General features: G+C 38.7%; 2 protein-coding genes across 8 annotated transcripts in view; both read left to right on the forward strand.

Annotated features, from left to right (window-relative positions):
- USP15 (ubiquitin specific peptidase 15) overlaps positions 1-8434 on the forward strand; it is a 142043-nt gene extending 133609 nt beyond the window's left edge. For all 4 annotated transcript variants that reach the window (XM_054025313.1, XM_054025323.1, XM_054025348.1 and 1 more), the window contains 4 exons: positions 636-785; positions 1485-1588; positions 2320-2408; positions 6526-8434. In XM_054025313.1, coding sequence (XP_053881288.1) covers positions 636-785; positions 1485-1588; positions 2320-2408; positions 6526-6711 — 529 coding nt within the window. In that variant the 3' untranslated portion in view covers positions 6712-8434. The remainder of the gene's footprint in view (positions 1-635; positions 786-1484; positions 1589-2319; positions 2409-6525) is intronic.
- Positions 8435-23337: 14903 nt separating this feature from the next.
- Positions 23338-27582, forward strand: part of MON2 (MON2 homolog, regulator of endosome-to-Golgi trafficking) — a 172964-nt gene continuing 168719 nt past the window's right edge. For 3 of the 4 annotated variants that reach the window (XM_054025391.1, XM_054025400.1, XM_054025417.1), the window contains exon 1: positions 23338-23560. In XM_054025391.1, the coding sequence (XP_053881366.1) occupies positions 23450-23560 (111 nt within the window). In that variant the 5' untranslated portion in view covers positions 23338-23449. Of the gene's footprint in view, positions 23561-23896; positions 23916-27582 lie in introns of those variants that run through there. The other variant, XM_054025410.1, reaches the window with a different exon arrangement.

The following is a 27582-nucleotide window of genomic DNA, read 5'->3' on the forward strand; positions in this document are numbered from 1 at the left end:
TCTCAAAGATTCAGGAGGAGGAACCAAGGCAGCTAGGGATTGCACAGCCTCTTATCTCTGTTACAAATGTTCACTGCTGTTAGTGGGAACTTTTGTGGTTGCAGTGGTCACTGCATTTCTCGAATGCTCGAAGTTCAATGGCAGTGGGGTGGGAGCATATCCCACATGCGTGGATGTGAGAAGTGACACTTGAAGAACCACAGTTACTGGTAAGAAACCTTTTTCTTTCCAGATGCTCATAACTTGCTGAAATATTCCATATTCCTTCAGCGTCTTTTGAGTTCAGAAGGTTAAATTCAGTTTTTCTGCTTTAAAAAAAAAATCTATAAAGACTAGCACTGAGACATATTATATAGTATCTTTGCAATTTGACTTTTTTCCTTTACGTTTATATTTCAAATATTTAAAATAAGTCTTGATACCTGGAAGGGGCTGAGCACCCACAGCTCACATTAATTTCAAGAGAGCTATCTTTCAGGTTCAGGCCATTAAACAGTGCACTGAAGGTAAATGTTTGGTTTTATGTGTGTAAGCCTTTACACATTCAGCTCCCAACCTGGTATATCTTTCTTGTTGGTGAAACACTTTAGTGCCTGCACTCTTTATGAATGCTAAAGTGACTGTCTTTCTTTTAGGTATTGTCCAAACTGTAAAGAACATCAGCAAGCAACCAAAAAGTTAGATTTGTGGTCACTGCCCCCAGTACTGGTAGTACATCTAAAGCGCTTTTCTTACAGTAGATATATGAGGGACAAGCTGGATACACTGGTTGATTTTCCAATAAAGTAAGAAAAACTTTTGAATTGAAATATTTAAATGTTAGCTTTCACATTTGTAACCTGCCTAACGTTTTGAGATTAAATTAAATTCATCTTTTAATTAACATTTATATTCAATGGGTCCATGCTTAATTTGCAAAATATATTAGTTCAAATTTACCGATCAAGTCAGCACTAATGTGGAAAAAGCAATACTCTTGAGCAGAAGACGTAGAAAATGGAGGCTGTGGGATGGAGGACTGACTAACACGAAACAAGTAAAATATTCAGATAGGTGTGAAAAATAATTCACTGAGTGGCATTGGCAAAGGACTCTGGAAGGAGATATTTGACTTTGACAGCTACAGGTTAATATATGTTAAGATACCGTATAGAGGCAGTTGAACAAAGTGGAAGCCAGGATAAGTGTTTGTTTGAAGCTAACTTATGTTTAAATTCTTTTTATGTAAATTTGAGAATCGAGAAGGGTGTGTATGTACAACCTCTGATCCCATACCTGTTGTGTTAGATCAGAAGAGAGAATGTGTGCACTCCCAACATTTCCAGTGTTGTGTCAGTTGTGTTTTCCTATATTTGAGGCTTTGTGCCACTGTTTGGCTTCAGTAGGATATGTTTTAAAATAAAAGGGCCCGAAGACAACACTCAAATGTTAAGCAACAGTTGTAAAAAAAAACATTAACATAATGTGAGCTTTTCTTTAAACAGTGACTTGGATATGTCAGAGTTCCTTATTAATCCAAATGCAGGGCCTTGCCGCTATAATTTGATTGCTGTGTCCAACCACTATGGAGGAATGGGAGGAGGGCATTGTAAGTTAATTTTGAACACCATTATTTTACATATTAACTTTGTTCTGTTTTATTTTGACTGTTTATTAGCACTAAAACTGACTCTTACTAATCAGCTGCGTTTTTAAAAAATGGCCAAAGGGCAAAAAAAAAAAAAAAACCCATGTCATTTAATTCTGTTACTTGAAAAGTATACAGTAGTTGAATACAAATATCTATTTGAGATGAGCTTTCAAGAATAATGTTAAGTTCTTTTGTACTTTGTTTTGGCTGAGTCTGTCATGGAAGGGACATATTTATTCTCCAAAAAGCACTACAGTGCTGTAATATCAACTCACTTTGCCTTCCTGGTCTGAGATTTTATATGCAGTTATGCCTCTCATTCAAAGGGAGGAGAGGAATGAAGAGTTGGGTAAAAGCCACTAAGAACCTTTATTCTGGCTGACTGCCCTTTCCTTTAACACTCTTTTAAAAAGGTGAAAGCTAAATTGGCATATGCTTTTCTTGCTGTTAATAGAGTGAAAAAATACCTAAACCTGGAATACTTGGGTTAACATAATGAAAAAGAAAAAGGCTGGTTGGAAGTATGAATCTTATAGCTATGATACGGCTACTGTTAATAAGTTTATACCATATTATCTATAATGAGATTCAAAAGTCATATGTTTGATGAGGACCAGCTTGAATTCTTTATAGATTTATTTTGCTCAGTTGCCAAAGTTCTTAGTTAACATGCTTCTTTTGGATCCTAGATACTGCTTTTGCAAAAAATAAAGATGATGGAAAATGGTACTACTTTGATGACAGTAGTGTATCAACTGCATCTGAGGACCAAATAGTGGCAAGTATCCTTGTTTTTCTGAAATCACAGCTACTGTTTCTTATCTGGGAGGAAAAAAGCATAAATCTTCAAAACCTGAAAACTAATTTGTAGTTAATAGTTTGTTAACTTTGGCAGCCTTTTGATTTGTTTAAGGGACAGTGCAAACACACAACAGTTTCTGTTTACATTCCAAAAACCAGCAGTTTTCAGCAGAAGTTTGAGGACTGTTTGCATGTTTATTATACTTTAAGCGTAGCAACAGCTATCTGCCTATCTTAAGGTAATGGTTCAAACTCTTGCTCAGCAAACTTTGCCCTGTTTATTAAATTCTACTTTAAAAAAAAAAAAAAAAAAAACTAGCAAGCTCACCCCTCTTGTGAGAAAGCAATTGCAAAGAAGGGAAAAAGGACATGTGGCTAATATAAATTAACGCGGGGGTGGGAGGAAACACCATTGAAACCTTAAAGGGATTTTGAAAAATGTTCAGATATTCTGTTGCATTCATGCTGGGGCTGTCAATTAATCTCAGTTAACGCATGCAATTAATTTTTTTGATTTTTAATCACGCTGCTAAACAATAGAATACCAATGGAAATTTAGAAAAACCTCCAAAAATATTTTATACATTTTCAAATATATTGATTTCAATTACAACTCAGAATATAAAGTGTACAGTGCTCACTTTATATTACATTTTATTACAAATATTTGCACTGTAAAAATGATAAACTAAAGAAATAGTATTTTGCAATTCACCTCATACAAGTACTGTAGTGCAATCTCTTGTTGTGAAAGTGCAACTTAAAAATGTTGGGGTTTTTTGTTACATAACTGCACTGAAAACAAAACAATGTAAAACTTTAGTGCAGCGGTTCTCAAACTGTGGCTTGGGACCCCAAAGTGGGTTGGGACCCCATTTTAATGGGGTGACCAAGGCTGGCTTAGATTTTCTGGGGCCCAGTGCGGAAGCCAAAGCCTGGGGCCAAGCTGAAGCCCAATACCCACTGCCTGGACTAAAGCCCAATGCCTGGGGCTGAAGCCCTTGTACTCAGGCTTCAGTCCCACTCCTGGGGTCATGTAGTAATTTTTGTGGTTAGAAGAGGGTTACGGTGCAATGAAGTTTGAGAACCCCTGCTGTAGAGCTTACAAGTCCCCTCAGTCCTACTTCTTGTTCATCCAGTCGCTAAGAGAAACTAGTTTGTTTACATTTGCAGGAGATAATGCTGCCCGCCTCTTGTTTACAGTGTCACCTGAAAGTGAGAACAGGTGTTCCCATGGCACTTTTGTAGACGGCATTGCAAGATATTTACGTTCCAGATATGCTGAACATTTGTATGCCTCTTCATGCTTCGTTCCAGAGGACATGTTTCCATGCTGATGATGCTCATTAAAAGATAATGTGTTAATTACATTTGTGACTGAACTCCTTGGGGGAGAATTGTATGTCTCCTGCTCTGTTTTACCCGCATTCTGCCATATATTTCATGTTATAGCAGTCTCAGATGATGACTGAGCATGTTGTTCGTTTTAAGAACACTTTCACTGCAGATTTGACAAAACGCAAAGAAGGTACCAATGTGAGATTTCTAAAAATAGCTACAGCACTCGGTCCAAGGTTTAAGAATCTGAAGTGCCTTCCAAAATCTGAGGGATTTCAGAAGTCTTAAAAGAGCAACACTCTGCAGAAACTACAGAACCCAAACCACCAAAAAAGAAACAGCTGATTCGCGCGCCGCGGCCGCTCGGGATCTCCCCCTCCCTCCCGGGTTTGAGAGTCTGGGAGGGAGGGGGAACAGCGGTGCGCGAATCAGCTGTTTCGCGCGCCGTGGCCACTCGGCATCTCCCCCTCCCTCCCATGTTTGAGAGCCTGGGAGGGAGGGGGAGACCCCGAGTGGCCGAGGCGCATGCGCTGCTTCTCCCTCTCCCTCCCTCCTAGGCTTGAGAGCCTGCGGGGGAGGAGGCAGGGCTGGGGATTTGGGGAAGGGGCAGAGTTGAGGCGGGGCCGGGGGTGGGGTAAGAAAAATACGGGGGGGGCGAAAGGGGGGCGGACCAAAATTGTTTTTGCTTGGGGCGGCAAAAATCCTAGAACCGGCCCTGTCAAGCAGAACCCATCATCAGCTTGGACGCATATCTTCTGTAATGGTGGTTGAAACATAAAGAGACATACAAATCTTTAGCGCATCTGGAATGTAAATATCTTGCGATGCTGGCTACAACAGTGCCATGCAAACTCCTGTTCTCACTTTCAGGTGACATTGTAAACAAGAAGCAGGCAGCAGTATCTCCTGCACATGTAAACAAACTTGTCTGAGCGATTGGCTGAACAAGTAGGACTGAGTGGACTTGTGGGCTCTAAAGTTTGACATTGTTTTATTTTTGAATGCAGTTATTTTTTGCGCATAATTATACATTTGTAAATTCAACTTTCATGATGGAGATTGCACTACAGTACTTGTATTAAGTGAATTGAAAAATACTATTTTTTATTTTTACAGTGCAAATATTTATAATAAGAAATAAATATAAAGTGAGCACTGTACACTTTGCATTCTGAGTTGAAATTGAAATCAATATATTTAAATATGTGGAAAACATCCAAAAATATTTTAAATAAATGGTATTCTATTGTTTAACAGCACAATTAATCATGATTAAGTTTTTTGAATTGCTTGACTGCCCTAATATATACATTTTATACATTTACTGTACTTCAAAAACTTTTTCCATTAACATGCAGTGTTTTTGTTTCACTAGGATTGTTTTCTTTATCCCATTTAGACCTACAAGTGTAGAGATAATGTTGAACTTACGACACCAGACATTTTCCTATCAACAGACTGTGATATCAAATACATGATTATTTACTATAGCATCCATGTGGAAAGAGCCACTCTGAGAAAGAGAGCCCTTATTAAAGTGCACACATTCATTACTAGACAACAGAGCTAAACAATACTTGCCAAATGTATTTGTCTGATTTCTTCAAGTTGTTTTTCAGTGTGACTGATGCCATTAAACTAAGGGTGTCAGTTTTGACAACACTGAACATTTCTTAAAATAATCTGACAATAATATGGTAAAATCCCTGGAGTTGCCATGAATTGGATTACACATTTCCTCTGGTGCTTTCTCCATAGATAGGTTTCTTGAGTTCCATTAATCTTGTCCTTGTTTATTTGAGTCATAGCAATTAGGATTTAGTGCTAGAAATTTCAATGGTCTATCCGTGCAACTCATCATATATATATTATATAATATTGTGTCCTCCCACTGCTAAATTCTAGGTTCCTTATGCAAACGTTGAAGGTGTTCAAAATTGGCAATGTTAAGTGACTTATGTGCTAAATTTTCTTAGTTAAAATCCCATTACTTCTTGACCAAAACAACACAGGATGGGAGAGAATCGACACTCATGTGTGCAGAGGGGTCATTTTAATGTGTTAAAGAGCTTATTTTTGCATGCCATTCATTTCTGTCTTGCTTGATAATTCTTCATTTGTTGTACTTGATTTAATGTAGCCAGGGGGTGGGGGAACTTTGATTCTTTGTTTGTTGTATACTCTCTAGGTGGGTAATCTGTCACTCTTACAGTAGTTTGTAAGAGCAAACTGCAGTGATATAGGGCATATGTTTATACTGATAAATATGGCTTCTTTGTGGGGGAGGAATTTAAGTTAACTATAAACTTATTCAAATTTCCTCCCCTACCCACTCAAAAAAAAATGTACTGAGCTGTGAATTAATCTTGTTTCCTAGAAAATACAACACTCCCAACATAAAACCATTACACACTCATAATAAAGGTAGCACTCAATGTTAGAGAGACAAGGTGGGTGAGGTAATATCTTTTATTGAACCAACTTCTGCTGGTGAGAGACACGAGCTTTCAGGGTTACACAGAGCTCCTCTTCAGGTCTGGGAAACTAACTCAGGCCAGGTCTACACTGCAGACCAATATCAGTATAACTACATTGCTCAGGGGTGTGAAAAATCCACACCCCATGTGACATAGTTATTATGACCTAACCCCTGTGGAGACAATGCTATGTTGATGGGAGAGCTTCTCTCAAAAAGCAAAAGATTTGCCTTTGATGATCATTAAGGTAGTAACAGTTTGTTTTTTCTTGTTTGACAGTCCAAAGCAGCATATGTGCTCTTCTACCAGAGACAGGACACTATCAGTGGAACTGGGTTTTTCCCTCTTGACCGGGAAACTAAACAAGGTGCTTCAGCTGCCACAGGCGTCCCATTAGAGAGTGATGAAGACAGCAATGAAAATGAGAATGATATAGAAAATGAAAATTGTATGCACACTAACTAATAGAGGACCTAGAAGCCATAAAAAGAAAGACTTTCTCATTGGAGATATCTATTGAAAGAATGAAATTGCCCACCAAATTAAAAATAAAATCTGAGATGGGGAATTTCAGATAACAGAATGTAAATCCTTTATTGCATTTTAATATGTGCAGTACTTGAAGTGAAACCCAATGAAAACTTAAACAGAAATTGTCTCTAATACATTTACAGACTTGTATTCACAAGCTATCTATAGGATATCACAAATAAACCCCTTTTAAGTTTTCTGCTGCTGTTTTGATGAATTATGTTTTCTTCATTTGGGATGTGAGTTAATAACTAAAATGTTAAATTTGTGGACTTTGGTCATTTATTTTCTTAGTATTACAAGAATACTACGGTGGAGAGCCTAGTTTTTGGATGATTTTATTCATGTATATTAGGCTGTCACATGTACTACTATTATTTAGCTAGTACATGTGGCATAAATATGAGAAGTAGTATTCCTGAAACACCAAATTTTCAAGTTTCTCCCTAGAAATTAATGTTGACCAATTTTAAACTCAATCATGATAGAAGAAAATATCTTGAAAAGGTGTTTTAACCTTTTGTGGTATAATTAAACATCCAGATTATTATGTTCATCTTATTGCTGCTGTGGAACAGGTTCTGGATTTCATGCTGAATTAACAAACTTTTTCAATTAAATGTAAGTATCCCTTGTTGCTTGTTGGATCTATTCTGTTGACATTATAATTCCTGTTATCTTGCTTATAAACCATGCATAACTTTAATCTGGTGTCTCTCCAAAATTTAAAATTGTGCTGTAAGTCTCCCCCGCCCTCCCATGTGGGTAGTTTGGCAGCTTTCAAACTACTTTGTTATAGGGACAGATTTAATAGTATTCTGTATCCATAGTAATGACCGTGCGTCAGGCTTAGATAAAAGAATTTTTTCCACATAACTTGCCTTTAAATTGTTAATGAACAATTGGTTTTAAAGGTAGGTCTGTTAATTTTCTGTGTGTGTTCCTGATGGAAGCACCATAGCCTTACAGCTTATCTCAAAAGGTAACTTATTAAAGGAGAATTGGCATTTGCATGTTCAAGAGTCAGAACCTATACAGTATATAAAGCATACAAACCTTGAATTGGATTTTAGTTAACCATGTTCAAGAGTCCAGGATGCCAAAAATAAGTGTGACAGTTTGAAACATTTTTAATTTGCTGCTTTCCCTTTGATCTAGTTGGACGAATGTATTGTTGATTTGTATACAATACTGCCTTTGATAGGAGCTCTTAAGTGTGGGGGCACACTTCACATATCTACTACCTGAAGAATTGCTTTGTGTCCCACTGTTATGAAAAGCAAAAAGTATGATGTTCTTCACTTGAACTAATCAAATACAATAGGTTATAAATTGTGTATTGTAAATAAAAGTTCACTCTGTGAGTGCACATTTTGGTAAATTATTTATTTATGTTAGCATTAAAAAGTTTAAAAAATTGCATTTGACCAGGATATAAATGAGGTATGTTGGACATGGCTTTGCATTATACCTTGATATTAAAGCTGGTGTTTCATCCTGGTATTTTAAAGCTGCTTTCTGAGTTTTTTTTTAATGTAAACTAACCTCCTGCATGACAGAGGTTAAAATTTTGTCTGCACTTGAGTTCACTTGGGTTTACATTTGAAATGCGCATGTTTATTTAATACAGATTTCAATAAAGCTATTCAAGGCCTTATTTAGTCTTTCAATTTCTTACTAAAATAAATCTTGCCAAAAGGTTTTGCTTAATGGGTAGATGACCAAATGCTACCAGAACCTACATAATCTTTGGTTACAACATGGTCATTAATGGCTAATCACAATAAGATGCGTGGTATTTCCAGACAACAGGTGGAACATGTGAAATGACTTGTTTTTTTCTGCCATATGTCTAGTTCCAAGAGGCCCAAAAGGCAGTAAGATAAATTCTTAAAGTTAATATGTCACACGATGTAAGAGATCTAAATCACTACATCTATTATAAAGATGGTCACTAAAAATGTAGTTTTTCAACTGTAATAAAGAATAATTAGCACTCAGAAATAAGGTGCCATCTTAACTTTGACATAAGTTTGAGACATAGGAAATGTGGCTCTAATTCTGAATGTATGAGAAAAGTTAGTTTCTGAGTTGTAATGTTTGGAAAAAATATGTTTAAATATTATTTAAATGAAATAGTTAAAGCAACCTATTATTCAGATACTGAACTTCAAGCTTATGAGAAGAACCTAAATCTATAGCCCACACTTATTGTCTCCATTGCTAGTGGTAAATTTAAGTTTTTTCAAAAGCGACAGAGTCCCGTGGCACCTTATAGACTAACAGACGTATTGGAGCATAAGCTTTCTTTGTCGCTTTTTACAGATCCAGACTAACACGGCTACCCCTCTGATACTTACGTTTTTCAGTTGGTTGTAAATTTCAACCTCTCTGATAGAAAATATTGCTTACTTTTTGCAATGTCTCTAAAGATGATGTTGCTTATTTTTGGAAACATTCCTATGTGTTGCCTCTGATAACTGAAAAAGCCCCATATTGTGATTCTAGTAGTGTGAGAAGTGGGCTTGCATTCAGGAGACCTAGATTCCCAACTCTGTCACTTTTCTCCCACCCAGTCTTTGTTTGGCACACCTGGAGTTTTTTGAAGTCTTTTTTTCCCCTTTGCCTTGAAAAACATTTCTGTGAATATCACCAGTGTAGTGGCTATTGAAAAATATGCAACAGTGGCTTCAAAATGTTTTCTTAGGGTGGGACATAGACCGAAATTATTTGATCTCATCTGTTTTGGGCCATGACTAGCTGGACTGCAATACATGTTCCCATATTGGTAGCATATGTGTGTCCCCTTCTGCTACGCTGAGCAGCCACAGCTCAGCATCGGTCCAGTCCCTTGGATTTTTTGAAGTATCAGCATTTATGTATAGTAGTTTTGTTTATTCATTTTAAGAGCTTACTTTGGAAACGCTCATTTTGCTGGCAAACAGGCTGTGGCCAAGTAGAAGGGATTTCCAGGCAACATAGGCTGTGTTTGGTATGCAGAGAGGGCTTGATCTGCAGCAAGGGAGATTTAGGAAAAGATACTAGGAAAAACTTTCTAACTATAAGGGTAGTTAAGCTCTGGAATAGGTTACCCAGGGAGGTTGATGACTTCTCAAGGTCGCTTCCAGCCCTACATTTCTACGATTCTATGACTTGTTAGCAACTTAAGTGTGTTTTTCCAGGAGCACTTTTCCATGTTGTCAAGTTGCCATGACAGTAGTTTAAAAGAATGATTAGAAACAAAATTTCAGTACTTTTGCTTTCAAGGTGGTAATGTATAGGTCTGAAGCTCTAAGTTATGCTAAAGGTTTGTTTATTAAGACTCGCATAAAACTTTGAAGTTAGGCTAAGAAAGATCATAAAAATGTTAAGCAGATTTTACATTAGAGTGAAAATTTATCTAAAGGTGGTAATCTGTTTTTGCGAACTTATTTTTGCAACTGCTTAAATACATATGCTCGGAATCAGGGAGTATTATATTTGCACCACCTGCAAAATGTAGGAAATGCCCTATGGTTGTGCTTGTTCTCTATATAACTCAGAGAACAAAGGTTTAAAAAAAACCTAAAGAGTTCAAGTGGTAACTTGAGTGTTAGAAACAGAACCTGCTTCCTCTCTCACAATTTACAAAAAGCAAGAGATAAGATTAATAAGAGCACAGCATACTTTAAAAAAAACAAAAACAAAAAAAGTAGAAACTTAGGAAGGCAAAGAAAGGCGCAAACAGTTACCAAAAAATAGCTTCGGTGTAACAAAGCGGGAAGCTTCCATGAATCATGCTAAATGCAGACAGGCGACCTCTTCCAAAAACAGCTAAAATAACTTATCCTAGATCTTGTGTGTTCAAATGCTTTGCTATTTACCTTGCTAATTTTAATGCCTTTACAAACTCCTTCCTTTCTGATATTTCTTTAATAGCTAACCACTGGCTTATTATTCATTATTTTCTTTCTTCTCTTTAATTATGCTTTTAAAACAAGGTTTAAAACACTAAGTTTTATCCTAAAATTGATAATTGATCTAAATTATAGGATTTAAATCTAACTATGTACTGGTGTCTACATTAAGCGACAAAGAGTCCTGTGGCACCTTATAGACTAACAGATGTATTGGAGCATAAGCTTTCGTGGGTGAATACCCACTGCGTCAGACGCATGGTGTCTACGTTTCATTATTTAGTTTGGAGAGCACCCTGGTGACTGAATGCTGCAGCCACCTCCGCTGACGAGCCACCTCTGGCGCGACACTGGCTGTGTGTCTCCCTGAGGAGATTGCATGGTGCGGGGCACCGATCCCTGCTGGTTACGCTAGCGCAAAAACACCAAGGCGGCGCATCTCACTGCCATTGGTAACAGCTATTCAGGAGCAACAGCTGGGCGCTGCAGAGAGGGGCTGCTGCTTTGTCCACCCAATCTCCGCCCATTCTTTGGAGGCTGTCATGGCCACAAAAAGCTTCACTGATGGCTGCATTTGAGAAATGCTGTTCTAGAATAACTCAATTGCTATTTCAAATACTCAAAAAACTGGTATTTTGGCTAACTTGGGATCAGTAACCCCACATCTTAATGACGATGATGTAAAATTAATTGTATTTCAATGGCCAGTCTCCTATATATTTATTTTATTTTGTATTTGCCCATGCTTAATCCTTCCAGCTAAGTATTTGTTAGGTTGGCAGCTGTCCACTTAATAGGTTACCTGGAAGGAAACATTAATAAGGAACTCCTGCATATACTGGAATATTTTGTATATTGTGATGAATCCAGAATATGAAGAGCCCCTCACACAGCCTGTTGCTCTGTTAAGGAAAATTTGTATGTATGTAAGTGTGATGTGATTGGCATCACAATTCCAGTCTGTGGATATGCCTGACTAGAAGAAGAGACCAACAAGATCAGTGAGTTAGTCACTACTGTGTCGTGCCTGGCTCGCCAAATAGCATAATCCAGTTGTGAGGATAACCTGTAATATGAAGGGGACACAACTGTGTGGTACCTAACCACAAAAACTACCAATATGGCTTTTTAACATGTCCAGTTATTAACAACTTCCATTTTACACCTCTAGGAAAAATTATCATTGAACACAGTTGTCTCAATTTGGAAAAAAGAAACCACAATTGATAGTATTTCAAAAGAAACACATCTTGACCAATATGTACCCCAATTCAAGGGTCCACATAAATCCTTTAATTCTAAATTAAGATGTTATAAGATAAAAAGAATATCATGTTATTTAATTACTAAGAGTATGGCCCAGTCCAAGGAACAATTGAAAGTCTAATTCAAAATGGTAATTCTGAAGTATCGATAATTCCCATGCATTTAAAAGATACAATTTTCTTGTTAATATTATTATACTGTATTAATTCTGTTTTGCCACTTACAGATAATAGTGCAAAAGCAAAAAAAAAAAAAAAAAAAAAAAACTGCCAAGGTATTAAATGGAGCTACTAAATGAACATTTCAAATCACACCAAAGATTAATGAGGTAAAGGTGTCATTATAATAAACTGTTACAGTGACAAGTGGAGGAGGGTGTTAACACATAGGCCTAAAGCTCTATGTGATACTAAAGAATTGTTAATCAAGACTCCTATGAAGCTTTGCGAAGCTAGGCTAAGAAAGCTGCTAATGTTAGCAACAACATTTTACATTGCTTATAAAGGGGAAAAATATATCTAAAGTAGGGCTGTTGATTAATCGCAGTTAACTCATGTGATTAACTCAAAAAAAATCACAATTTAAAAAAATATTAATTGCAGTTCTAATTGCACTGTTAAACAATAGAATACCAATTGAAATTTATTAAATATTTTGGATTTTTCCTACATTTTCATATATATTGCATTCTGTGTTGTAATTGAAATCAAAGTCTGTATTATTTTTTGTTACAAATATTTCACTGTAAAAATGAAAAAATAGTATTTTTCAATTCATCTCATACGAGTACTGTAGTGCAATCTTTGTTGTGAAAGTGCAACTTACAAAATGTAGATTTTTTTTGTTACATAACTGCATTCAAAAACAGAACAATGTAAAACTTCAGAGCCTACAAGTCCACTCAGTCCTACTTCTTGTTCAGCCAATCACTCAGACAAACAAGTTTGTTTACATTTACAGGAGATAATGCTGCCCTCTTCTTATTTACAATGTCACCAGAAAGTGAGAACAGGTATTTGCATGGTACTTTTGTAGCCGGGGCGTTGCAAGGTATTTACGTGCCAGATATGCTAAACATTCGTATTGTGAAGCAAAGAGATTCTTTCCCCCAAGAATCAGGCAGGCACAGAAAATACTGAAGGGGGTTTATTTACGGTACTGGGAAGACTGACAAGCAGCTTCAAAGGTGTGGTGTTACAGTGACCAAGATATACCTTTCTCTTATCACTTCATTTGCATTTATCTTGTTCTTACAGAGACAAACATTGTTTCAGAGACAGAACGCACTTAACATGACCGTGACAGGAACAGAACATATGCATCAAAACTATTTTGATGACATCAGTTATCCATAACTACCTTAAGGCGAAGGGGTTGGGTGGGGGTGAGTGTTTACAGATATCCGGAGGGCTGTGAAGGGAGGGTTTCTTCTGTTCTAAGAGCCGAGTTACTGGGCGGACATTTGACCATATAAGTTTATCAAGTGTTTACAGTTGTCAGTGTCCTTGGGATTCTGGTATTTCTGCTTGTTAGTTACGTGGGTTTTTGTATCAGCTGCTAACTGAATTTTAACTCTTGCCTAACAGTATGCCCTTTCATGCTTTGGCCACCATTCCAGAGAACATGCTTCCGTGCTAATGACGCTCGTTTAAAAAAAAAATAACGCATTAATGAAATTTGTGACAACTCCTGGGGGAGAGTTGTATGTCCCCTGCTCTGCACCTGTCCTCTGGAATGGTGGTTGAAGCATGAAGGGACATATGAATCTTTAGTGCATCTGGCACATAAATATCTTGCGATGCCAGCTACAACAGTGCCATGAGAACACCTCTTCTCACTTTCAGGTGATATTGTAAACAAGATGTGGACAGCATTATCTCCTGCAAATGTAAACAAACTTGTTTGAGCGATTGTCTGAATAAGAAGCAGGACTGAGTGGACTTGTAGGCTCTGAAATTTTACATTGTTTTATTTTTGAATGCAGTTTTTTTGTACATAATTCTACATTTGTAAGTTCAACTTTAATGATAAAGAGATTGCACTACAGTACTTGTATCAGATTAACTGAAAAATACTATTTTGTTTTTTTACAGTGCAGATACTTGTAATCAAAAATAAAGTGAGCACTGTACACTTCGTATTCTGTGTTGTAATTGAAATCAACATATTTGAAATTGTAGAAAACATAAAAAAAAATTAAATAAATGGTATTCTATTATTGTTTAACAGTGAGATTAATCATGCAATTAATTGCGATTAAGTTTTTTAATCTCTTGCCAGCCTTAACTGTCAGCAAACCAAAAAAATTAATTATTTGCCCAGCTCTATATACAAATGTATTAGAATGTGGTTGATATATTTCTCCTAGGTGCAAAAATAACTCTTGGACATTTTGCTTAGATCTATTAAACGTATTAACTTTCATTTTCAGACATTTTGAGTGCTTCAATTTTTGGGTGCCCAACTTGAGACACATTAAAGGACCTGATTTTTGTAAAGTGCTGAATCCCATTGGCCCGCAATGACCAGCTGGTTTTACTGCTGACTTTCTCTGTATGTTGTACCCATTTCCTTCAGTCGTTTCCTTTCTCTCTTTAGCTTGTAAGATAATACTTAGTGCTGCCATGAGTGCAGGGGATTGGGCTAGATAACATCTGGAGGACCCTTCCAGTCCTACGATTCGATGATTCTTCAGGACAAAGGTCATTCATTTTGTGAATTTGTACAACACCCACACAGTGTTTTTAAGAGCACTTGCCATATATATAAAAAGCATAAGAATTGCAGATGCAGCCATAAGTTCAGCAATACTGTGCTTCCTCAATATATTTGACAGGTTTAAAAAAAAAAAAAAAAAAAAAAAAAAAAAGCTTTTCAGAGGGTAATTCTGTTCAGACTGACTGCCAGTTACAACAAACACTTCTGTCACGATTCGTTGGCATGATGTGTATTAATTGTTAGCGTTAATTTGTACAGTGATTTGAGAGTTTTCCCTTCTTGCAGCTATCTACTATTAAGGGAAGCATATGGCTCTATGGTGTTAGTTTTTTGGATGTCTTCCAGATTTTCTATGAAGTATGTTTTTTTTCTGTTTCTGTGTTGCCTTGTTATCTGAACAACAAGATTTATACTGAGTCGGGTCACTGATTGTAAACATAGCAGCATATGCAACTGAGCAAAGATATACATATGGTGAAGGGCTTCTGAGTGAAATGTAGAAAAAGAAATGTTTCAATAGGAAGCGTATTATTCTTTGTATAGCAACAAAGGTGTGTGTGATACTTTACAGACAGAAAGATAAGACCCCATTACCCCAAGAAGCTCATAATCCAAGCCCCCTACTCTAAAGAGTTTATAATCTGGATAGTTGATGTTACAATTTGTTATAGGCCTGCCTGAGTGGCAATTAAATGGTCAAATATTGATCTGGTTTTGAGGAGGGTTGTGCAGGAGGTGCATATAAGAGAGGCTGATTCAGGCATAAGCAGCCGCATGAAAGAACAGGGCCTGAAAAATCCACTCACCTCCTATAGATTGGAAACTCTGCTGGGTGAGTGCATCTCCCTCTGCAGAATCAAAGCTTTCATTTTAAAAGATCATTTTATTCAGTTAATACATCTGTAGATTTAAATAGCATTATAGATGACCAAATACTATTCAGCAAATATATTGCTCAGCTAATACTCATTGAATATATTCAGCGAATACTTTTTCCGCTATTTACTATTATTTTTCCTCTAGTAAGTTAAATTTAAAAAAAATTAAATAGAAAGTTGATTGGCAATATGTTGCAATTTAATACAGGGTAGAATTAAGAGTATACAATGTTTTATTCTTTTAAACTATAGATTGATTTTGGCAGAATGTTCCATTAAGAAAATTGAACTGAAATGTTTCCAGGCTGGAATTTCAAAACTTTTAATTTAGATCAAAAATGTCAAAACTAAACATTTTGACATTTCTGGATCAAAAAGTTTCAGAACACTTTAGTTTGTCAAAAGTTTCAACATTTCATCCCAATTTAGGACAAAAAAAATTGTCACAGTATTGGAATTTTCTACAGGGCAATTTCCATTGCTGATCAGTTCTACTCGAGGCCTTGTTTAGGTTGGGTTCCCATGAACTAGGAATTGTTCAGACATATAATATAAATGACAGTCACTGCCCCAAAGAGTGCAGTTACTTGCAGTGTGATATATGTATAAGATTCTGGACTCTCCAGATATAGTTGGTAGCCATTTTTCCTTTATATATTTGACAGTCAGAATGATATATTCAGGAGGATAGTGCTGAGCGTAGAGAGAATACAGCAGGATCCACTGCCCATTGAAACCAGAAATCTAGAGGGGGAAAATGTCACTAAGTATGTCCCCAGCTGGAAAAACTGTGCAATGAGAAGCAGGCACATCCATCCCATTAAGACGACACCTGGTCTGCAAGTTATTTTATATTTTATGTAAAATATTTGATTCTTTTCTAATTAGTAGAGAATAGGGTTGGGTCTTTACTGACACAGTACAGAAATCCAGATTTTACACTACAAAAATTGAATACATAATATAGTTTTCAAAGTTGGAAAACTATTTAACTCAAGTAATAACACATTTTTTAGCAGTTTTGTTACATTATTGTACTGCTTATAGTTCACTTTTAAACAAAATTATGTTTTCCCTATTTGAATACCCAATTTTGCTCTCAACATTTTTTTAAAGTATAATTTTACTAAAACTATTTGGTTTCAAAGATCTTGAAGCATTTCTTTGAGTGCATATTGCTAGGGCTTTCTATCATTCCAATTGTTTACTTTAAAATGAAAAGGAAACATACATTATTTACTGTATTATAGTTTATATGTATGTAATTTAAATTAATAATTTTCCTCAAGAAGTGTTAATAGTGGGCCACAGTGCCTATTGCAGCTGCACAGGTGGGTCTCAGGGGAAAAAGTTTGGTAACCCCTGCAATAGAGATCTATAAAATCATGAATGGTGTGGAAAATGTAAACAGAGAAGTGTTATTTACCCTTTCACACAATACAAAACCAGGGGTCACACGATGAAATTAATAGACAACAGGTATAATACAAACCAGAGGAAGTACTCTTGTACACAATGCACAACGAACTTATGCCACTCATTGTCATGGGATGTTATGATAGCTAAAAGTATAGCTGGGTTCAAAAAAGAACAGGATAACTTCCTGGAAGAAAAGTCCATCAATGCTATTAGCCAAAATGGTCAGGACAGAACCCTATGGTTGGGGTGAAACCAAACCTCTGACTACCAGAAACTGAGAATGGAAGACAGGGGTGGAGCATTCCAAAATTGCCCTGCTCTGTACTTTCCCCCTGAATCTCTGGTATGGGCCATTGTTGGAGACAGATACTTGCTATGGACTATGGTGTGGCCCAGTATGCCAGTTCTTACGTGCTCTTATGTTCTTACCCAGAATATCATTTAGCCCACTTGTTAGATGCGTTTGGAGTATAATGTCCAGTTTTAGTCACCATAGTTGAAGACAGACACAATTAAACTGTAGAAAGTACAGCAGAGGACAAATATAGTGCTAACTGGAATGGATGGACTTGCATTTTAGATGCAGCACTAAAGCAGCTATACTTAAAGTTTTGTCAATTTTTATGGATGTGAGGAAACAAAATCTGAGATTTAGTCTTGAGAGAGGATGATTTAAAATTAAATGACATGTCTGAAGTATTTAAAATTCTCTAAGAGATGTTACGAAAGTAAGCTTGATATACCTGGTTGGCAAACCACAACTAAAGAGGGAATAAGAATTTAAAGAAGCATTATATTATAGAGAGTTAATAGACTAAATAAATTTAGTCAAGTAGCTCTCTGGAATTTAAGCAGAAGTTGGATGGCCATATAAATTTTAAGGAGTCAGGAATAGTGGTCATTTTTGTATTTGGGAATACCCTACAACCCTTTCTTGGGGTAAAGAGGAAAGCTTTTTAGCTGTTCAGGTTCCCCTCCTCTCACCCCATATTAGCAATAGGTTTGGAGAGGAGGTTTCTGTGCATTGGGGTGTCACGCTGTCCAGAGTGGTTCACAGCTGTGAGTGCCAATCTCAGTTCACTGTCTGAAAACAGAGCAAATACCTCAAACTGGTGGTATATTCTATAATTAGTTTTCACTAAGTCAGTAACAAATGTGCACTCCTAGACTACTATATGGGTTACACTGGAATGGGTTACCTAGAGAGGTGGTGGAATCTCCTTCCTTAGAGGTTTTTAAGGTCAGGCTTGACAAAGCCCTGGCTGGGATGATTTAGTTGGGAATTGGTCGTGCTTTGAGCAGGGGGTTGGACTAGATGAACTCCTGAGGTCCCTTTCAACCCTGATATTCTATGATTCTACGATATTAGTCTTACCATGGAGCCACAGACAGTACCCTTAAGCTCTCCAACCCCTACTTTACCACCCAAACTGGACTTTGTGATGAAAGGTTATTAAAACCAAAATTCACCACACATTAGGTTACTCCCGACCCCTAGAGGCCAGCCACTTACCCCAGGTCAATGGATACTCTTGATCTCACCAAAGACAATGCTGTACCCAATTTCTCTAGTAAACTAACCAAAGATTTATTAGCTAGGAAAAAGAAATGAGTTATTGAGAAGTTATGGAAGGTAAAATACATTATGGGTGAGTTTAAGTTTGTAGTCCAAATGATAGCAGAGATGTAGTACCTGCTAGTTCTCTGTAAGTCTCTCAGGGATACCTCTGTCCAATCGCTCAGGATTCCCCCTGTCAGAACCCATCAGTTCAGAAATACAGAATTGCTCCTAGGGTTTATTTTTATATCTGTTTTCCCTGCAAAGCAGTTTGTCAAGTGTTACCATAACAGCAGGGGTCTGTAAATTTCCCATACTTTGAAGTTGGCATGCGTCTTCATTTGCAGTTCCAAGGCTCCAGTCCCATTAGATGGGCAATTAAATTACAGATACATACATAATGCATTTAGTTACAGCAATGCAGACAATCTTTCACTAGTTTTCATGAAGTTCTTACACAGTAAGTAAATTCTCATCCGAATACTAATGCACCTGTGTTCTAGGATTATCTAATTACAGGGATACATAATTTAACTACATGTAATCTGATAGCAGACAACAGAATACAGATAAGTGAAGACAATGCCATTAACATTCCCTAGTTTTCATGAATTTAGAGCAAATGTAATTACTGGACCATATGCCATGTAAATGTAATGTGATAACATCCCCCTTTGTTCTAGTCTAACAAGTGCATATTAATACACTTAACATTTCTTTGATATTCACACACACTCCAAACTGAGCTGCTCGATCAGTGTCATGGGTGGGGGAGGGGTGTCAACCAAAAAGAACTTAAATTATTTTGGAAGTTTACATTGGATTGATATGGTGGGGTTGTCATTAAGTCATTTCAGAAATTAAAGCCCTATAGCCTGCTTCTGATTCTATACTACTAAGTACCTAGAAAAAACAGCTGCGTGACAGGTACTGTCACACAAGAGATAATGTGACTGACACTATAAACATCATGAACTAGTCTGCCTTTGATTTATAAGTTGTAATCATATAGCAATAACTATCTGTATTATAACACACACAATACACAAACTGCAGGCAACTATTTTAGAATCAAATCTTTTACATTCCAAGATATTTATAATTACTGTTCCTAAATGTTTTCATTATTGTCTTTATGCAATATTTTAAAAGGTGAGCTATATTAAAACAACCTGAGAACTAGATTCTGTCATGCTTACTCACATGGAATAATACCTTATTCCTTCAGTAGCCCTTGCTGAAGAGTAAGTCACTACTGTATCTGAGTAAGGGTAGAAGAATCTGGCTTCCATACAAGCTAATTTTTCAGGCAGCCCATAATGTTGATTATGGCTGAATTGGATGCTTAAAGTGTTTTTTCTTTATTAAACAAAGAACATTATTTACTGTAAATTAACATGTACTATATTTTATTACATATTGACTAGCTTGCTTGTTTAGGATATGATGAAACAATTCTTATTCATTACACAACTGTAAGATAGGTAAACATGGCCATATAGTTGTCTTTCCCATATTTTGATTACAGGGATAATAATTATAGTAGGAAGCTTTAATTGAAAAGCTTGCATTCAGAAAAATTCCACCCCAAATGCCAACTTTCTTTTACAAAGAAAGATACCCTTAATAGTAGCAAACCATTTCTATGGCCCTGAATCTGCAAAGACTTGCACATATGCTTAACTTTAAGCATGCAAATAGCCCCATCAGTGAGACTAACTTGTGCACTTTAAGTTAAGCATATATGTAGTCTTTGCAGTATTGGGGTTTATGTTTCCAAAACAGATACAGGCACAAGTATGAAAAAGAGAAACAGAAGTAAATAATTAAGAAAATTAACTATCAGAAATACTTGACTGTAGTCATAAATTGTATTACAATTATTTCCTCATTCTCTCTAAGGCAGTCATCTGTGTTCTCCTGTGACCATATAATTTGGATTGGTCTGTAAATTACCATAAAGACTAAATAGCAGGATGTAATAGTTTATGCAAGAAAGCTCTTTAGAAACTATTTAGTTAAGTCTTACAGAAGTCAATAGGGCTACTCCTGTGTTTATAATTAAGCATACTGAATTAGGGCCTTAGAACTAGGTATCTGATGCTTTCATGTTGTTATGGTATCCAGTCTCCGTTTAGTGAAATACTATGGTTGAAATCTTGCCTCCCCCTGAAACTAAATTTTACCATTGACTTCAATGGGAGCAAGAAAGCATCCTTTGAGTTTTAAAATGTTTAATGTCTTAATTTTTGTACAATTTTTAAATTAATAGCCACATGATGCAGCATATTTCAAATGATATATAGCAAAACCTTTTGCTGAACATTAAATATATAAATCATTCTCTTTAAAGTGACTTTTCAGCTTTTGACCTCTATAGTGCATATTGAGATTTTTGTTTTTTTAAGTCAGCATTGTTAGTCCCAACACCAATTTCAAGCATCGGGTAAGATGCAGAGAAGACTATTGCATTAGCCTCGATTTTTTTTTACTATGTACTATTTGGTTAACATTATGTTTCTATAGGAAAAAGAAGGGCAAAAGAGCCAATTTGTGAGAGATACCTTTTATGTTTGGATGTAAAATAATCATGAAACAAGATAAAATGAATTATGGGAGAGCCATTGCCATGACACAGTCGATGCTGTGTTCTGTTTCGCACTTCCAGTGGAAATTCTTCATCTTTGTTTTGTATGAAAACTAGCGTGTATCTTCTCAAAATTTTCCACACAATCTTTAAGTAAAGCTCGAATTTTCAGAGGAGTTTCAAGAAAATTGGTTACTTAGTTTCCAAATGATCAATTAAGAACAGACCCAAAAAATGTTTACTAAGTCTCATGATTTTTCAGGCCCCGCTAGCTTGAAGTCTACAAACCACAGAAAGTAAAAATATGTATGCAATGAGACTTTAGTGGGCTCTCTAGGGTTATGTAATTATTCTGTTAATTAACAAAAGAAAAAAAATGTGTTCCTTGTCGCAACTGTATGCTTATGCATCACAGATAGCTAACTGTGAAGTAGCGGCTGGTTGAAGGACAAGACTTATAAGGAAAAGTTCAGCTGGTTCAGGAGTGAAGCTAAAGTGTGTTCAGTGGGTTTAGGCGCTCACTCCTGAACTGGCTATACAGTTTCATGGAGAACATCATCTTTAACAAAGCACTACCTACTGTGTAGATTAGAGTATCCTGTTTTTTGTGAAACCATTTAGCTGGCTCAGCACAGAAGCTCCTAGTCTTTGTGAAAATACTCTCAATTGCTACTTTGATGAATAGGGTCTTTGTGAAAGATCCCAGCTGGCTCAGAAGCAGATCCCATTCTTTGTGAAAGGAGCTACTGCTGTGTCAGAGATCCCTTCTTAATTAGCAATATACATTATAATCCATTTCTTATGCACAATGTTTAACTAATGGAGATCATGGAAAAAAGTTACCAACATGAAAACTTCAGAAAGGAAAAGTTTGTTTTGCAAAGGGAAAGTGAAATGTCTCATTGATAGCAAAGGAAAATGAACAGTTTGTTTCATAATATGTTGACCATCTCTACTTTTAAATGCTTTATGAGAGCAATACAGTACTACTTACCGTCACATGCCCCTAGTCATGTGCTTTCCATACAAAACTGGAGCTTAAAACAGTAGAAAAGAGGATTTTCTAGCCTAGTAGCATTTGTGTGGTGTTACAGAGGAAGATCTTCAACAAACAGAGGATAATTTCATAAAGAAAAGGATCTCTGTGGAAGTGCCTCTTTATGAAAAGGGAACTCCTGAGCTGGCTGGGTAGTTTCATGAATATCTTGTTTTTCATAAATGTGCCCAACTGCCTTAGAGCAGAGCTGGCTTGTGCACTTTCACAAAGACCCTGTTATTTTGTGAAACTAGGCACTAATGTGTTGGCAACCTTTGTTTAAAAAAAAAAAAAAAAACTGGGAAAGTAATGGTGCAAAAAATACGACTTAAGGTTGCCCATATAACATATCTACAATACAAAACACAAGGAAATAAAAAAGGAATATAACAATATCTGCCTTCTACTGCTTCACCTAGAGACCATATTACCACTAAAACATCCACCACAACACCTTAATTTTGCCCCAGTAGGAACCAACCACCCTTTCCCCGAATCACTCAACACCATAAACAGACCCAACCTTCCTCATACTATGCACTCTGCGTTGCTCTGGAAAACCAAACTGGCTCATGCTTGGGGAAGGGGAGCTGGAAGTCTGGCATCTGGATAACGGGACAGAGCTGGGGCTGTGGTGTGTTGTAGGGCGGGTGGGTCTAGCGAGGCTGGAGGAACAGGAAGTGTCTCCAGACGCGTAGTGGCCGACACCTCAACTTTTAATTTCCTTGCTTGGGTGATTGCAGAGCCCCTGCACCCCTCCCCAGCCTTTTCGCCTGCAGTTCCCCGGGCGGGCAGAGCGGTGCGCGCCCATTTTTCCAGGGGCCTGGGCACGGGACCCGTTGCTAACCCGCCACTGTGTGGTAGGTGCGTTATAGCCGGAGCCACCGGGAGCGCTGCGTGCGCCGCGGTTACAGGGGGACACACTATTTCAATAGGCCCCGTCTCCCGGGGGTGCAGGGCGGGGCACACGGAGGAAAGGCGCTAGGTGTCATCACCCCCGAGCCCGCCTGGGGCGGCCCCCAAAGCACCTCCGGGGCCGGTTACTCGCCGCCTATAGAGACGAAGGGGCAGCGCCTCTCCTCGGGTCGGTTCACACCCGCCGGGGAGCCCCGCTCTCCCCGCCCCCGGGCCGTGCGCGCGGAAGTGGGGCTGACGCGGCGCCGCCGCCGCCCGGGATTGTGGGAGCGGGAGGGGACCGAGGCGGAAGGTTTCCGGCGCTTTCGCGCAGACGTGTCCGGCTGCGGCCCCGCTGTCCCAGCCGCTGTTCCGGCCCGTCCTTCCGCAGCTGCCGCCTCAGCCCGGGCCGGCGGCGCCATGTCCGGGACCAGCAGCCCCGAGGCCGTGAAGAAGCTGCTGGAAAACACGCAGGGAGACCTGCGGGGCCTGAGCCTGGAGTGCCGGAAGAAATTCCCCCCCGTCAAGGAGGTGAGGGGCTGGGGCGGGCCAGAAGGGGGTGGGGCAGCGTCCCCGTCTCACCCCCTTGCCCTGGGGCCCCCTCGGAGCTAGGCCGGCGCCTGAGAGGCCTGGGGGGGCCCTGGCTGCGGTGTGCTGGGTGTGCTGAGCCCGCCTGCGCTGGGCAGGTGCCGGGTGCGGGCTGGTAACCCGAGTTATGTTGCTGACAACTTGGTTCTGTCTTTGCTCCGGTTTATAACCACCAGGAAGATCTGGCGCTTCGGGTTGGACTTGGAAGTTTTCAAGCCTAGTCTCTGCCCAGAGATGGGTGTTGGGGGGTGATGGTGGGAAGAGTTGTGTTCCGACTAGTTCAGCAGGCTGAGCTCAGGTAGTGTGCTGAAAAATGCTGCTTCTCGTCTGTCCCGTTCCCACCTACTCCTCCTCCCCCCCCCCCAAAAAAAAAGTCTTACGGACTTTTCATAATCAATTCAGGTGCGGGTTGAAAAATGAAATTTAGCAGGGAGATGCCTCTTAAAAAGGAGAAGTAACTCTGAATGATCTGATGAAATTTGCTTGAAGCTTGGCTGAGTTATGAGGCTTTGCACATATTTTGCACATATATTGTAAATGTTTAACAATAGCAGTATTTTTAACAGGAGCCAGCCAATTATAAAAGAAAGGGAAGGTAGGCTGCATTAGGTGTATATTGCTAATTTAGTCCCTGGTTCTTTGCGGGCAGATCCCTTTGCTTGCATGGCACCCAATTGACTTCAGGGGGTTTCATATATGTACAGGGTTCCAAATTCACAGATCTAGTTGTGGAACTGAGGTTTTATCTATGGAGTGGATGTGTACATCTCCTGAATGAAGGTCTCCAAATTCAGTGTATCTTGTTTAGAACCACTGAAATCTTTGTCAGCAGGTAAAGTTATCCATCATGCAAGGTGCACAGTAAATGCATCAGAGCTCTTCATGAACTCTTTCGCTGGGCATGTGCTTTGCATGTTAACAAGTTGTTTTGATTTCAAGTGAAGGAACTTATTTTCTTTTCTTAAAAAAAAAAAGAGAGAGCTTTATTTTTTATTAATGAAATTTCAATGTTAAGAACCAAATTTATTATAAGTTCTGAAATCAAAATTAAGGTTGCAAATGCAGTCTTAGATCAACATCAACTTCAAAATCACACTTGTCTGAATTTAACCTCTTTTCTTAAAGTGTCAAGATTATAATAGCTGAAAGAGATAGGATTTTCCTTTTTTGATTATTTTATGCATTTAACAATATTTTGTGTGTAGTTAGTTTTCCTTTTTTCACCTTGGTAGTATGTCACTTCCCATTTTTTGTGGGTTTTTCTCACACAAACGAGGAGGAAAAACACACTTAAAACTGTAAAAAATGATTGTAAAACCACAAAAACTGAAAGTTTGTGTTACCTGAAACAACTCATTTCTTTTGACTGCATTTTACATTGACAGTGTCCCTTTAACTCTGCTTCATTTTGAATATGTAGTATGATGTAGTCTCTAATCACATGCTCATATATCTCAGATAATACTGTGTCATAACAGTTTTTCATTCTCATTGTAAAGTGCTTAGTGCAGGGGTTCTCAAACTTCATTGCACTGTGACTCCCTTTTGACAATAAAAATTACTACAGGACCCCAAAAGGGAGGACCGAAGTCTGAGCCTTCCCAAGCTCTGCCACCCCGGAAGGGGGAGGGGGGAGGAGGAGGAATGGGGAGAGGCGGAGGCAAAGCCAAAGCCCCACTGCCCCAGGCCGGAAGACCAAAGCCGAAGCCCAAGGGCTTCAGCCCCAGGCAGGGGGCCTGTAACCTTAGCCCCGCTGCGCAGGGCTGAAGCCCTCGGGCTTGGGCTTTGGCCCTGGGCCCCAGCAAGTCTAAGCCAGCCCTGGCGACCCCATTAAAATGGGGTCTCAACCCACAGTTTGAGAACCTCTGGCTTAGTGAATGAAGCAGAGCTAATCATTAAACATTTTGTCTGAAAATTAATCTTTGTCTGACTTAGAGTAATACCCCAACATATAAAATGTTGCATGTGAATCTAGGTTGTAGAAAAATATTGTATGATATACTGTTTTACTTGAGAAATAATATGTGATCAAATATGTTTTGCGTTGTGGTTGTCACTTCACCTTGAATGGTCTCTTAGAATATGTATATACAGTATAGTCCCAGGATATTACAGAGACAAGGTGGGTGAGGTAATATCTTTTATTGGACCAACATCCGTTGAATCATAGAATATCAGGGTTGGAAGGGACCTCAGGAGGTCATCTACTCCAACCCACTGCTCAAAGCAGGACCAATTCCTAACTAAATCATCCCAGCCAGGGCTTTGTCAACTTCCAAGGAAGGAGACTCCACCACCTGCCTAGGTAACGCATTCCAGTGCTTCACCACCCTCCTAGTGAAATAACCACCCTCCTAGTGAAATATGATGAGAGAGACAAGCTTTTGAGCCACACAGCTCTTTTTCAGGCCCAGCTTGTCTCTCACCAACATAAGTTGGTTCCAGTGAAAGATTGTACATACATCACCCAACCCGTCTCTCTTAGGTTATGTTTCAATTACTTATGTTCAACAATCTGTTCCACATTATATTTAGTTGTGACGCTATGGGTATGTCTACGCTGCAATTAAAAATTCGTGGCTGGCTTGTGTCAGCTCGCTTGGGCGAAGGGGCTGTTTAATTGCAGTGTAGATGTTCAGGCTTGGGCTGTGGCCCAAGTTCCGGGACTTGCCCACCTCACAGGGTTCTAGAGCCCAGGCTTCAGCCCAAGCCCAAACATCTGGATTGCAGTTAAACAGCTCCTTACCCCAAGCCCCGCGAGCCCAGTCAACTGGTACGGGCCAGTGGTGGGATTTTAATTGCAATGTAGACATTACCCTATGAGTACCTTTCCCAGATCTGAAGAAGAGCTCTGTGTAGCTCAAAACCTTTAAAAGATATTACCTTAGAGAAGCCATTGTGTTTAGTAATCTGTGAGGTTGAGAAATCTTGGAATTGCTTCAATGATGAATAGCTGTGGCATGAGGAGGAGAGAAATCATGAAACATACTCTTCATCTCTCCCTCCCCCCCACCCCCCTGTTCCCGCCCCAAAGTCTTAGATGCTTTTTCACAGCATATGTAAGAGCATGTATCCTGAAGCTCCAGCAGTTCAGCCAGCATCTTTATCCTTTATCCTAGGCTTATACGTTCTGGTAGGAGACCAATAGAGGTGTACCTGGTGACTCACTAGGTGATGTCACTTACAATGACATTTAATACTAGGCAAAATGGATCCTACAAAAAACAAACAAACAAAAATTCTAATGTCTTGAGCATATATTGCTGGCAATATTTCGGGTATAGTTAATATGCTATACTTAACCTTTCTGTAATTCAGAGTTTCTCAAACTTCATTGCACAGCGACCCCCTTCTGACAACAAAAATTACTACACGACCCCAGGATGGAGGACTGAAGCCTGAGCTCGCCCGAGCCCCATCGCATGGGGGGGGTGGGGATGGGCAAAGCCCGAGCCCCAATATCCCAGGCGGAGGGTCCGAAGCCAAAGCCCCAAGGCTTCAGCCCCAGACACCAGGGTCTGTAATCTGAGCCCCGCTACCCAGGGCTGAAGTGCTTGGACTTCGGCCCTGGGTCCCAGCAAGTCTAACGCCAACCCTGGAGACCCCATTAAAACGGGGACCCACAGTTTGAGAACCATTGCTGTAATTGAATGGAAAAAACATCAATTTACTAGGACATTCAGACTACCCCTTGTGTTTTTCTTCATTTTTGGCTGTGTTATGTAATGGTATACAAGTCTTATTTGTATCTCTATAGATTTACACTATACATGGAGGTGTTCTGAAAATGAAAAATATATTCTGAGGCCAAAGAGTGATGTGATGATCATAAAGTTGGAAAATGCCTCATCAGTTAATTACACTGATGCAGAACTTACTCCATTTTACTACAGAATTCTATTTCTATACTATAGAAATTGTCCCTGTGGTAGAATATCAGGGCAAAAGTGGAAGATTAAACCACT

This window comes from Malaclemys terrapin, chromosome 1 (genome assembly GCF_027887155.1).
Source record: "Malaclemys terrapin pileata isolate rMalTer1 chromosome 1, rMalTer1.hap1, whole genome shotgun sequence".
Lineage (NCBI taxonomy): Eukaryota > Metazoa > Chordata > Testudines > Emydidae > Malaclemys > Malaclemys terrapin.